At 36.2% G+C, this 13437-nt stretch overlaps 1 protein-coding gene across 1 annotated transcript in view; it reads right to left on the minus strand.

The window, feature by feature from the left end:
• Nucleotides 1-13437, minus strand: part of grk3 (G protein-coupled receptor kinase 3) — an 80602-nt gene that overhangs the window by 25044 nt on the left and 42121 nt on the right. Inside the window, exons 3-12 of the mRNA XM_088071179.1 lie at nt 11996-12069; nt 11739-11840; nt 10290-10364; nt 8340-8401; nt 8195-8246; nt 6674-6765; nt 6483-6582; nt 5482-5560; nt 4231-4361; nt 2927-3021 (exon numbers count right to left, since the gene is read on the minus strand). Of these exons, the coding sequence (XP_087927305.1) occupies nt 2927-3021; nt 4231-4361; nt 5482-5560; nt 6483-6582; nt 6674-6765; nt 8195-8246; nt 8340-8401; nt 10290-10364; nt 11739-11840; nt 11996-12069 (862 nt within the window). The remainder of the gene's footprint in view (nt 1-2926; nt 3022-4230; nt 4362-5481; nt 5561-6482; nt 6583-6673; nt 6766-8194; nt 8247-8339; nt 8402-10289; nt 10365-11738; nt 11841-11995; nt 12070-13437) is intronic.

Below are 13437 nucleotides of genomic sequence, written 5' to 3' on the forward strand. Positions count from 1 at the left end.
GCAACGCGCTACAGGAAACATTTTCTGCTAGAAAATGAAACAATTTTTTTAAACAAATTCTCAAAATAATAACTTATTTGATTATTTTACCTTAATATCGCAAAATAATAACTCACTCACACTGAAATAATAATAACTTGCTTATCTCAAAATAACAATATAACGTCTTTATTGGTGTAATATTTCCTTACTCAGAATGATAACTCTGAATAATGACCCGCCTATCTCGAACTTACGACTTAGTGTCTCAAAAATTGGAGAATTATTTCTAAACATTGATGTGATATCGGAGATAAAGACATAATATCTCAGAATGATGGCTTAGTATCTCCAAATAATGACTTAAACTAAAAAAATAATTTAATATCTATGATAACAATATCACTCCAAAATAATGATTTCTTTTCTCAAGAAAGAGAAGCCGTTTTTTAAAATAATGGTAATAATTTTATATCATTAAATCACGACTTCTTAAATTAATGACTTACTTATCTTGTAATAATAACTTAGTATATTAATGTGATGACTCCGAATTGCAACATAATCACAAAGTATCTCAAAGTAGAGAAATTTTCTTAAAACAACAAACTGCTGCTGTGAAAATAATGATTTAGTATTTTCTGAGGTGTAGTATTGTAATTACTATCACACCATAATTACATAATATCTAAAAAAAAAGGAAAAATTATGAACATTTCAGAAAAATGACTTGCTAATCTTGAAAGTGCGACTCAACATCTCAAACTAACAGCTTAGTAATTCAAAATAATGACAAAATTACTCAAAAAAATGACAAGATTTCTCACAATAATGACCTAAAATAACGGCATACTGGAGTCAGAATAATAAGAAACGCAGATATTATGAGATATTAACTGATTTCTTTGAGAAAATTTCTCATTAGTGACGAGTTACGGGATCTTTTGATCTCTTTTTCGATCACATTGGTGGAAACGTGTTTCACTGAAGCTGGAAACATTCGGACGGGATTAATATCGGCGGAGAAGGTAATGAAATATTTTCCCTCGTCTCTCGTAATAACGGTTGTTGTTGTGATAAATTACAGGAGCGGCTGCTGCAGAGATACACGGAGAAGCTGCAGGAGAAACACATGCAGGTTTAATACTGATGCTCTTTCTATTCCACATGATTATTTAGCTGTAATTTCATCATTATCATGAGAATATATATATACAAATATATATATATTTATGTTGTTTCTCGTGAACAAAAACGTAACCCTACTGAGCCTCGTATAAAGGAAGCATATCTCATCATCACCGGGCCTGACATCGTATCTGCACACGTATAAACACACAGAGCATTGAGAGAAAAAAAATCAATGGCATTACTGTGTAAACAAAAAGTCTCAGATTGGATATTAGAGCCAAATGCATTAATAATTGAGTGCACGACAATAAACGCCTCCCGTCTTTCAGGATGTTTCCAGCATCATTATATCTGTTTGCAGCGTTTCCTCCTGAAGTGAAGGAACATTTCAGAAACACTCGCAATCAATCGATGTGAATAATTTAATAATTAATACCACAGAGAGCTGAAAACCACGTGAATGTTTCCTCCTGAATGTGAATGTGGGATTTTATTTGAAAGAGAGGAAGATTTAGAGCCGAATACACATTCAAAATGTTGGCCTTTTTATTCTTTTTTTTTGTATATTTAAAGAAAACACGCTTCCAAACCAGGCGTGTTTTCTTAAAAAATGTTAACACTTCTTGTTTTGTTTTGGTAATTTAAAAAAAAAGGCCATTTTTTTTCATCAAATCTTTGATAAAAAGAAAACATTTGTTACAAACCAGCCTTATTTTTTAATGTTAGCTTTTTTTTCTTTTTTTTTTCTTTTAGATTTTTAAAGAAAGAAAATTGTCATTTTTTTGTTTGTTACTACTAAGTGTTTTTTTGGTAATTTTTTGAAGACATGCCTTCCAAATCAGGAATGTTTTCTTTTAAACACTGGGCCATTTCCTTTCTTCTTCTTTTGTGGATGATTATAAAGACAAAATTTGGGCTTTTTGTGATTTTTAAAGAAACACGCCTTCAATTGCAGAAAAAAAACGTGTTGATTTTATTTAATGTTGGCAATTTTTAAATAAAAAATGTTGGTAATATATATAGAAAAAATGTTTTTTTTTTTGTTTTTTTTTTATTTGTTTTGGTGATTTTTAAAGAAAAACATGCCTTCCAACCCAGACATGTTTTCTTTTTTCTTTAAAATCTTTGCAATTTGTTTCTTAAACATTTTCTTGCCTTATCATGCTTTCCAAACACTTGCATGTTTTCTTTTAAAAATTACCAAAAGTTACCCCAATTTATCACAACATGAAACTGTAAAAACTGAAAATACTGATGGACTTTCACATTTCAGACGGCCCTTGAACACAACATGTGTCAAAATAGAGGTTTGTTAAACAAATTTCCATGAATCTTCCAGGTTTTTCATGACTGTACAAAACCTGACTGTATATATCTAAATGAAGTAAATCCTTTAACCCTTTGAAACCTGAGCTCGACTTGATTTCTTTCAAAAACATGTGAAGAAGAAGAATAAATGACCCAAAAATGTGCAAGAAATTAGTAAAAGTACGAGAAAATTAACTGAAAATTAGTGAATAAAAAAAAGAAATAAAAAACAACAACACGACCTGGAAAAAATATTAAATAAAAAGATTTACTGGCTTTTTTCCTTTAATCTCTAAAGATATTTTCTAAAAATATATTTTTTAATAAACTAATTTCTTACAATTTTTGGAACATTTCTTTACAGAGTTGCCCTTTTTTCCTGAGTTTTTAAAAGAAATCACATTAATTCACTCAGGGCTCACAGGTTTAAATACGAGCAAAAGGCATCCGAAAACAGCACAAGGAGCGATGTCGCTCCAGGTTTCGAAGGGTTAACGCAGGTACTTACACGCTGGCGTGGGGCTTCTTCTTGGAGAAGTCGCAGGCCAGGCCGAGGTCGGAGATACGAACATGGCCGTGCTCATCCAACAGGATATTAGCCGGCTGAAGGGCGGACAGAGAGAGACAGAGACAGAGAGAGAGGGACAGAGAGAGACAGAGACAGAGAGAGAGAGACAGAGAGAGACAGAGACAGAGAGAGAGGGACAGAGAGGGACAGAGACAGAGGGACAGAGAGAGACAGAGACAGAGAGAGAGAGACAGAGAGAGACAGAGACAGAGAGGGAGGGAGGGAGGGAGGGAGAGGGTGAGACTGATGGAGAGCACCACAGATAAGATCATAAGTGTAGGAAACAATGTTGGAGACCCCACTAATTCACGACTTAAGTTACAATTTCCGCTCGGCAGGAGAAAATTCTGCGTGGACACAGACAATAAAAGAAAACGTCCTGTCCTGGTTATCCTCCGCTGTTTGTCAAAAAAAAAAAAGAAAAAAAGACGTGAGTCACTCTCTGTCTTCCCCCTCCAACACTCAGAGTATTATCTGCATTGTTCTGCACTGTTTATTGAAGCCCTAAAACTGTTCCCTGACTTCCAGCTAAATGCATCTGTTATTATGGCAACCAGTCCAAACAGGGGGACCGGAGGAGAAACAGAGGACGGCCCAAAACGCCGCCGATATCAATCTGAGGCTCCGAAACTCGGCGACGTAACGTCATCCTCTCTGTCCTGTTTCTATAACCTTCTGTGAAACCGTCTGATTAATAAACGTGCTTATTTTTTTATTTTTCTCTCCAAATAATAATTAGTCAATCATTAATTTTACAGATTAATTGATTAAATATAATGCTTGAAATTTGCAACCTTAATAAAAACACTGGAATATTTTGGGCAATAGATGGACTGAAATGAAGATTAAAAAACAACCAAAATAAATACAAAAATATTAAGAAAAATTACATAAAAAGAATATAAAATAAATAAAATAAATAGTTAGTTAAATCAAAAGCATGAATATAAAAATGAAGTAAAAATAAGTTTAAGAATAAATAAATAATAATACAATTAAAATAAAATAATTAATATAAGAGATAAAAGATATTAATAAAACATGAATAAAAAAACAAATAAAAAAATAAATAAAAAAAACAATAACAAAAATTAAATTAAAAAAATTAATAAAAAACACAAAATACTTTCTAGACTCTAGAGCGCAGACACAATCCAAAACATTCATTTAAAACAGGTTTTAGGCAGCAGGACAGAGAGTGTGTGTGTGTGTGTGTGTGTGTGTGTGTGTGTGTGTGTGTGTACCTTAAGGTCTCTGTAGACGACGAAGCGGTTGTGCATGTGCTCCAGACCCAGGATGATTTCAGCCGCGTAGAAACGCATCTCCTTCTCGCTGAACACGCCGTGCTGAGACAGGTGGTAGTGCAGGTCGCCTCCTGAACACACACACACACACACACACACACACACACACACACACACACACACACACACACACACACACACACACACACACACGAGTGTGTTAGTATGACCTCATAATACCTCATTCCTCAATCAATAGCCATCAATCGGCTGTGGCGGTGCTCTCTGGGGAGAAAACGAGGATCGATGTGAGGCTTCTACGACTCTTTCTTCCATCCGGCTGTCTTCACGCGTATCGACTGGCCGTATTTTTATCTCGGCTGCAGCCTCGGCCTCGTACTGTACGCCGGGCCGTGATGACTGTGTTGACTTTACGAGGTGACTCAGGGCTTTGACTGAGGCGGGAAACGCTGAGTGCGTCCGATCGTGAAGAAAGCGGCTGCTAACTGCAGCGTTCACACACATTTTTACCAGAAAATTTCCAGGAATTTTATTTTTTCTTTCTCTTATTTTAGCTTAAGTTTTGAAATTTTTCTTATCTCTTTACTTTTGAAGACATTTTTTGGGTGATTTTGTTTTCCTTTTAACAAAAAAATAAGCAGGCAATTTTGGCTTTTCTTTTTTAAAAAGTGCAGTTATTTTTAAAGAAAAAAATCTGGCACTTTATTTTCTTTAAGAATTTGTGACTTTTTTTCATTTGAATCACTTTTTTTAGGAAAAAAATGAACCACTTTTTCTTTATTATTATTTTTTTTAAATTCATTTATCGCAGTTACAAACTGTAAAAACAGAAATTATCATTAGATTTTGAAATTTCCAATGTTTCATTAACACATCATGTGTCATTATGCAGGTTTGTGAATAAATGTTTCATGACTTTTCCAAAAAATTCCAGTGCATATTTAGTTTTTGAAAACTTTTCCAGGTCTGGAAATTCCTGTTTGCAAATTCCATGACTTTTCCAGACTTTTGATGACCGTACGAAGTCTGTCAAACCCTCGGGAGGAAAAAGTGCGGCGTTCACAGACTGTGTGAGGCGTCATCAGTGAGGTCAAAATCCCATCAACTCCCGATTCTCTGAGGGACGAGCGACCTGACGGGCCGAGTAATCCGATCTGAGCGCCTCGGCGTGGACTGACTGTGAGTTTAATGTGGCCTGGTGGGGGTGTGGGAGGTCGGAGGTCATCCTACCGTTCATGAGGTCCAGGATGAAGCAGAGCTTGTCGGGGGTGTGGAAGGCGTACGTCATGCACACGATGAACGGGCAGTCCTGCAGAGACCAGAGTCACAGCGTCAGAGCGTTTGGAGCCAAGATTTAGAAAACGGATTGTCGGCAGTGTGGATTAATTCGTCATTGGTGTGCACAGCTCTTTAACCCTTTCAGGCTGCAGCTATGACTTATTTTTAGGAGCGTACGTGTAGGCTAGGTGTCACTCGGTGACCTGTCACAATCGATGTAGCTGCTGATCACTGACATATCCCATTATTGTGATAATTAAAAAAAAAAAGTGTATTGAAAATAATCTATTTTTGTGTGTTTTTATGTTTCATCTAAAAAATTGTGTCATCATGACAAAAACCTGGCATTTAAAAGATAAATCTAAAAATATGTAAATATTTGATATTTAGGATTCAGACTGATTACAGCTAAAAAAAAAAAAAAGTAAATCAATGAAAGTAGAAAATCATATTAATGTAAAATATTTTTTATAGCTTGACTTTGAAAAGTGCATTTTGTGTGCAGAGCGATATGAGTGTGACTATTTGACACTGCACAAAAAATAATGTACAGAAATCAATGCTGCTGATAATCATTGACATATCTAAGGCTGTGATCATCAAAAAATAAATAAATATATATATATGAAAATAATTCATTTTTGTGTTGTTTTTTTTCCATCTGAAAACATAGTGGCATCATGACAAAATCCTGAAAATTAATGAATATTTGATATTTATGATTAACTGACGTTGGTTACAAAAATGAGCTCAAAGAAAACAGAAAAATATATTTATGATTAATATTCTCTAAAGCTTGATTTTGAAAAGTGCATTTTGAACGCAGAATGATTCGAGTGTGTGTGATATTAACGCGGGCCCTAAAGGGTTAAATCTCCACTTAATTCCGATACCAGCGTTTACTAATCTGACAAACGGCTGACTGAAGCGGCTGCCCGTGTGCAGAAACTCACCCCTGTGCTGACTAACGACAGCATGATTCTCTCGTTGAGCGCCAGCGTCTCGCCCTGCTTCATCTTGATCCTCTTCTTGTCCAAACACTTCATGGCGTACCTGACATTCAAACGACAAACGCCACACATGACACATCGGCAGTCACAGCACGATCCTGTCCTTTAAGGCTTCTCACTCGCTCTCTCCTTACATCTTCCCCGTGTCGGCCTTCCTGCAGCCGTACACCTCCCCGAAGCCGCCCCGGCCGATGATCCGGTGCACGCTGAAGTCGTTCATGGTCAGCTGGAGGAGGGAAAAAGAGGCAGACTTTAATTATTAAGGCAGAACACGAGTGAAAAAATAGCGTTCAAACAAAGACTGGAGCCGTCGACGGCTGAAAACACAGATTCTAAAATATCAAGTAAAATAAATAAAATCATTTATTTTTCACTAAAATAAATGCAGTCATTTTATTTCTATTAATGAAGAAGTGAAATTATCACACTAAAATAAATGTAATTAGAACAATAATATAAATGTAATTATCACATTAAAATGAAATTAAATTATTTCACTATAAAAAATGCAATCAATGTAATTTTTGTGCTGTTATAAATGTAATAATCACACTGAAAACAAATATAATTATTACACTTAAATAAATGTAATTTTTGTGCTATTATAAATGTAACTATCACAATAAAGAAAATGAAATTATTTCACTGTAATAAATGCAATTATTGCAATCAAATAATTTAAATCATCACACTAAAATTAATTCAATTTATGCACTAAATTTTTTAATGCAGAATTTGCAAAAAAAAGTGTCACGTTTTTAAGTTTTCTTCAGAAGCTTCTCATAACTGCAGAACTTCACTGAGAATTTTTTTGTTTTTCGTGTTTCCTGTTTGATTAGATCAAGATGTTTATGATGATAATTTGGGCAAAAATTCTTCTTTTTTTACAAAATTAAAAAAGGGGGATTTGATAATTATTTACTTTCTTCTACTTCTTTTCAGACATGAAATATTTACGTTTGTTAACTGATTATTGTTTTTCCTGCTTATATTTTATTTTGTTGTCCTGTTTTTTGGCATGTTTGAAATAAAGATTTGACTAAAATGATCACATTTTTAGGTTTTCTTCAAAGTTATCAGTGATAGTCGTCTGTACATGCATGGGTACACTGCAACTCTGACTTAGCTTTAATGGCACCAAAATCCAAAATTTAAATTCCAAAATGTAAAACTTTAAACTAAAAAACTGATTGTTTTGTATGATTTTAGCTCTATTTGAAATGTTATTTGTTTGCTTGTTGATTGTTTTTGATGTCTTTGTTCATGCTCAGCATCATTGAAAATGAGAGTCTCCCTCAGTTGATTTTAAATAAAGTTTTGAATGAATGAATGAATGTAGAGAGACATACATTTAATATAAAAATGAATCATGTATAATATAAATAAATATATAAATAAACTTGAAACAGCTGTCAACCCCATGTTGCTTTTAACATTAAAATGCAGCCCATCTTCTCTGTAGCTTCCATGTTTTTCCCATTTTTACGACCTCAAAGCTCATAAAAACAATAAAGTCGGAAAAACGACTTCCCAACTTGGAAATTCTGACCTTCTGACTTCACACGAAGGCCGCGTCAGACTTTGAGAAGCTCTGATCTGGACCGAAATGAAGCAAACTGCAGGTGTGAAAAGCGACTTTTGAAGCTCGTACTCACGTGGATGTTGAGCTCCACGTTCTTCCACTGACAAAAACGGGTGAATTTGTCACTGAGGAGAAAAACACAGAAGGTAAAATGTGAATTTACTGCACGAGGTGAATAAACGATGAAACCGTTCCACCCTCCGCCTCCTCCGCCTCACCTCTCGATGAACTTCTGGAAGATCTTCCCTCTCAAGCTGTCGCAGATCTCCACTATGTATGGCTGCAGGGGGACAGACACCGTCGTAAATGAACGTGAAAACATCCTCCGTGCATTTTTGTGACAGATAAACTTTTTTTAAAGCTTCTGTTTCACTCTTTTTGTCTGCTGTTGAAGTTTTGCTCCAGAGACGCTCGGTTGTTTCCAGCTGAAGAATAAAATCGGAGCGACGCTGAGGGCTCACAAACTGGACAGGAAATACTGACAGGTTGATGCAATATCACTGGGGATAATTTTGTGTCCAGAGTTGAGAGACACGCTGGAGTCTTAAGAAGGAAACTGTTTATTAGATTTACAGCCGAAAGTAGGGCGATATGGAATAAAGTCTGTATCATATCATATATATATTTATCACAATATACATCAAATCTCTGTTAAACTTAAAGGTTTCCTTTTATGTGAGATATGAAGATATCATAAGGTGAATTTAGGTTTAAATATTTATTTTCTGTCAGTTCATCCAAAGTCTGATTAAAGCTGAAACTAACACAAAGTCGTCTGTAGAGTCTAACGAAGTCACTTTCACCTCTGCAGATGTGTCTGTTTCAGACACTTTGGTGCTGTGAGGAGAAGCTGCGCTCTGTTTGTCTGTCTCACTGCTGCTGTCGGACCATCGGCTGTTTGATCCGCCATGATGAAATGCTGTGGCTGTCAAACACTCAGCTGTTCTACAGTCAAAGTCCTTCACTGCATTTGGCCACGGGTCCGGACAGGATGAAGTTTTGGTACGGATCGGGACCGCGGTCCTCCAGTTGGTGATGTCTGGCTTACAGGTACATGTGATCAATCAGAGGTATGGGCGCTATTGATAGCCACCTCCGTGTGTATTGATCATGCGCAATGACAGTTGTTTTGTTGGAAAACCTCAAGACAGTTTGTCAAACTGCTCCAGGGGGAGCGCGCTGTTGGTAATGTCCACGTTGGAGCGGTCCGTCGGACATGTCCAACAAATGAAGGGATTTTGTCGACAAACAGTTTGCTGGGGAGCTTTTATTTTGAAACGGGAACAGTACCATTTGAGCTAAAACTAAATTATTATATTTCTCAATGTCTGTGACGGACAAAAAAAGACTCTGAAACTGTAGTAAAAGGTGGTATAATGTGGATTTAAGCATCAAAAGACCATTTTCACTCAAACGGAAAACCTTGGCGAGATCCGATGCAGGACCTCGAGTTGGTGACCAAACATAAACGGCTTTTTGCCAGATTTATGTCAATTTGTACAAACGAGCTTAAATAAAAAATATGTATTTATTTCTGTATATTTTTTTAATTTAAATAGCTTTTCTGTTAATCACTCGGACAATTCTTGGTAATTTTTCTGGCTCCAAATCTACTAAGAAGGAGTTTTAAGCTTAAATGAATATCTGAACTAAATGGAAAAGATTGACTTTATGTTTTTTTATTATGTAAAAAAAACAAGACTGATGTGGCAAAAAGTTTTATCACAGCTTTTTTTTTTTTTTTATCACCCGGCCATAACTCAAATCCACCACAGCCATTTTGAGAAAGGTCAGAAACTGCAGCGTGCTGTAGAAATAAGGCTTGCAAAGGTTACTGTGTGTGTGTGTGTGTGTGTGTGTGTGCGCACGCATAATTTACACCCTCAGATGTGTCAAGGGTGTGAAGTTCAAAAATCAGGGAAGCCTACAATATTTTAATTAGTCACTGTCGGCCATCGCTGAGCGTTTTATGTGCTGAGATTTCACTGTTTGCCTCTTTCATTATATTATTCTTTTGATGTTTTATTTTGAAATAATATCTGTATGTGTCACAGCAGGAAAAGCACAGGGGTGAGCATCACTAACGTCCACGTGAACAATCATCTTTTATGTATTTGTGTTGAACCACCACAAGAATGAAGGACCCACAGACAGACGTGCAGTTTTACCTGGAAGAGAGTCGGGGGAACCTGTTTCTTTTGTAAGTGGCTCTGCACGTGGTCCACGGCTTTCTTTGAGAACGGCTGAGACAAAGAGGAGGAAATGAAGAGGAAGGGTCATTAAAAAAATGCAGCTTTACCAGTAATTTCACTTCTGTTTTCTGTGTGAGACAATGTGCGTCCCCTGGTGTAACAAGACCAGGACACTGCCACCAACCAGACGAATATCTGTGTGTGTGTGTGTGTGTGTGTGTGTGTGTGTGTGTGTCTGCGTGGGCGGTGTGTTTAATAACTTCCTCCCTTCAGACAGCAGCGAGCTCTGACTCTGCTCTACGTCCTAAATTGCTGCCTTGCAGGAGGACGAAGCTGCACTGAGCTGCTGTTTGTGACGCCATTACTCTGCTGTGCAATTACAGAGTCGTAAAACTGCATCCTCTTTTCCTGTGACTTAATCATACGTCCAGTTATTGTTCTGCAGTATCAACTGATTCTGTCAGGTTCATTTACTTTTCCTACAGTAACTGTTAACCAGAACAAAATAAAGGAAAAATGTAGAACTCAGCTTTAGAGATAAATGTATTTAATGTTCCACAAGAAAAATTATGCCAATTTTTTCTTATTAATAAAACTAAAATATTTGACTTTTGCCAGAGGTCTTGCGTGAACTAGTGCAAAAACAAAAAAATGAAATGTCAATGTTTAACAATAGGACTTAACTATTTAATGTTTCAGGAGAAGAATAATGCCAATTAATTAATAACAACACTCATACATTTGACTTTTTGTGTTTTGAGTCAACTAGAAAACAATAAAAAAAACTAAATAAAACTCAACCTTTAAAAATAAAACCTAACTGTAGATGTAACACTATCTAATATTCCACAAGAACAATAATGCCAATTTATTTTTAATGTAATAATATAATAATAATAATAATTTTTGACCAGGGCACGATTTTTCCTTGAGCATTTATGGTTGATTTTTATTTTTATTTTTTTGCAGGTTTTTAAAGAAAACAAACGTTTTGCCATTTTTGGTGATATTTGAAAATATCTTTTTTTTTTTATTTTGGTAATTTTTTAAGAAAACACTTTGGCAACTGACTTTTTTTTGTAATTGGGTAATTTTAAGGAAAATATTGGGTTTTTTTTCACTTATTTCTGTTTTTGAAGACGGTATAACAGGATAAAAAATAGACATCATTTTGCCGATTTTTCTGTGATTTTTCCGGGTTTTTCATGACTGTACAAACCCTGATAGATGGTGTTTTTAGAAGAATATGTTTTTGTTTTCTATCCTTTCAATCGTTTCTGAGCCCTGAGAGGAGTTGCGGGTTTGGGGACCAGCAGGACACCGAGGCAGAGACCTCTCGTCCCAGCAGGCGCGTGCTGCGTCCCGGCGTGGACTCGACCTGCAGTGCATCAGTGACGCAGCGTGTGGTGTCGAAGGCGCCCTCACATGTGAACAGGACAGCAGCTCCTTCATGATGTAGCCGTCGTAAATCTGCCGGCTGCGGCTCAGCCTCTCCTCCTCCGAGTCCAGCTTTTCGTAGTCCTTAATCTGAAACGAGACACGCGAGGTCATCTCTCGACGCCACCGCGAAACAACGCAGAGCGCTTCCTGGGAGGGCTAAAGGGGAGCGAGCGGGATTACAGGCCTAATCTGTCACCCATCCCGGGACGCCGTCTAATCCCAAACACACACGGGACACTTACTTCTTCGTAGAACTTGAGCTGCGGCACGGCCTCGTCGATCTCATTCATACAGAAGTCTTTGAACAGCAGGAAGCCTGGAGGACACAGAGGACAGACACAGTGAGGACAAACGTCCCACAATATTGACCGTTTCACAAACACTCACTGCTGCTTCAATTAACAGCCATAAAATTCAAGGTTAATACACATTTTTACCAATAAATTTCCAGGATTTTTCCATGACTCTGAGATAAATTTTACACATTCTCTCAAATGACCATCGATACTCCTTATTTGTTCTTTTTTATAATATATATGTATATATATATATATATATATATATATATATATATATATATATATACACCCTTTTAAAATATAGATCTTATTTTTTTTAGATCATGGTTTGAACTGAATATTTAAATAAAACTTAGAGCGTTGTGCAAGGACGGAGAGATATGTCTGTAACTTTTTAGAAGAAATTGTTTTTTTATTTTGGCTTAAGGTAACATAAACACAAAATACAGCATTTACTTTGCCGCAGATTTTTAAGGCAAAATAACTTCTTTTTTTCTCTAAAAGTTTTGGCTTTTTTGGTGTTTTGTTTTTTTTTTGTTGTTGTTGTTTTTTTTTTTTTTTTACATTTTTGGCTTTTTTTCCTGAAATATTTTTTTTCTTTTGTTAATTGTCAGCTTTTTTTTCTTATTCTTTTTCTTTGTAAGTTTCAGGGGATTTTTTTAAGACATTAAACCTTCCAAACCCACAGGCCCACAGCTTTGGAAGGTTTTCTTCACAGCTCACCAATAATGAACATTTATCACAGCCAGAAACTGTAAAAACACAAATTATCATTGGATAATAATTTTATCGACATTATGTGCTACTATACAAGTTTCCAATATTTTTAAAAAAATCAAACCAATGTATTTTTAAAATGTATTTATACTCATGTTTTTATTAATTATTTTAATTTAAGTTTTATTATAATTATTTTTATATTTATTCTCTTTACATTATTTTTTCATATTTATTTTGATTGTTTTTAATTGTCAGCTGATTTGTTGACCAAAAATGTAAATGTTTTTATATAATTTTTTACAAAATAATAAAAACAAAACACACACAGAAGATGGCAGCGTGCATTATTTGGCTGAAAATGACTCAAACACGACAACAATGGACAGAAACCTCACGACGCGCGGTCAAAGGAGGAAGACGAGGAGGAAGAGGAGGGGCGGGGGGTAAAAACACATCAACATCACTCGCAGAGATGAGATGTGCTGTTGCCATGGCGATTGCCTCCGTGGGTACGGGCTGTGTGTGTGTGATGGTGAGACAGTGAGATGAGATGTACAGTTAGACGCTGCTGCTGCTCGCCGGGAGGCCGCGGTGATCCCCTGACTACCGCCTGTAACGTTATGACACCGCTACGTGGTCTCACTGCGGTCAAAACAGAGACAGGG

The sequence above is a fragment of the Plectropomus leopardus genome, chromosome 20 (assembly GCF_026936395.1).
Source record: "Plectropomus leopardus strain MGB_pleo_1.0 chromosome 20, ASM2693639v1, whole genome shotgun sequence".
In the NCBI taxonomy this organism is placed as follows: domain Eukaryota; kingdom Metazoa; phylum Chordata; class Actinopteri; order Perciformes; family Serranidae; genus Plectropomus; species Plectropomus leopardus.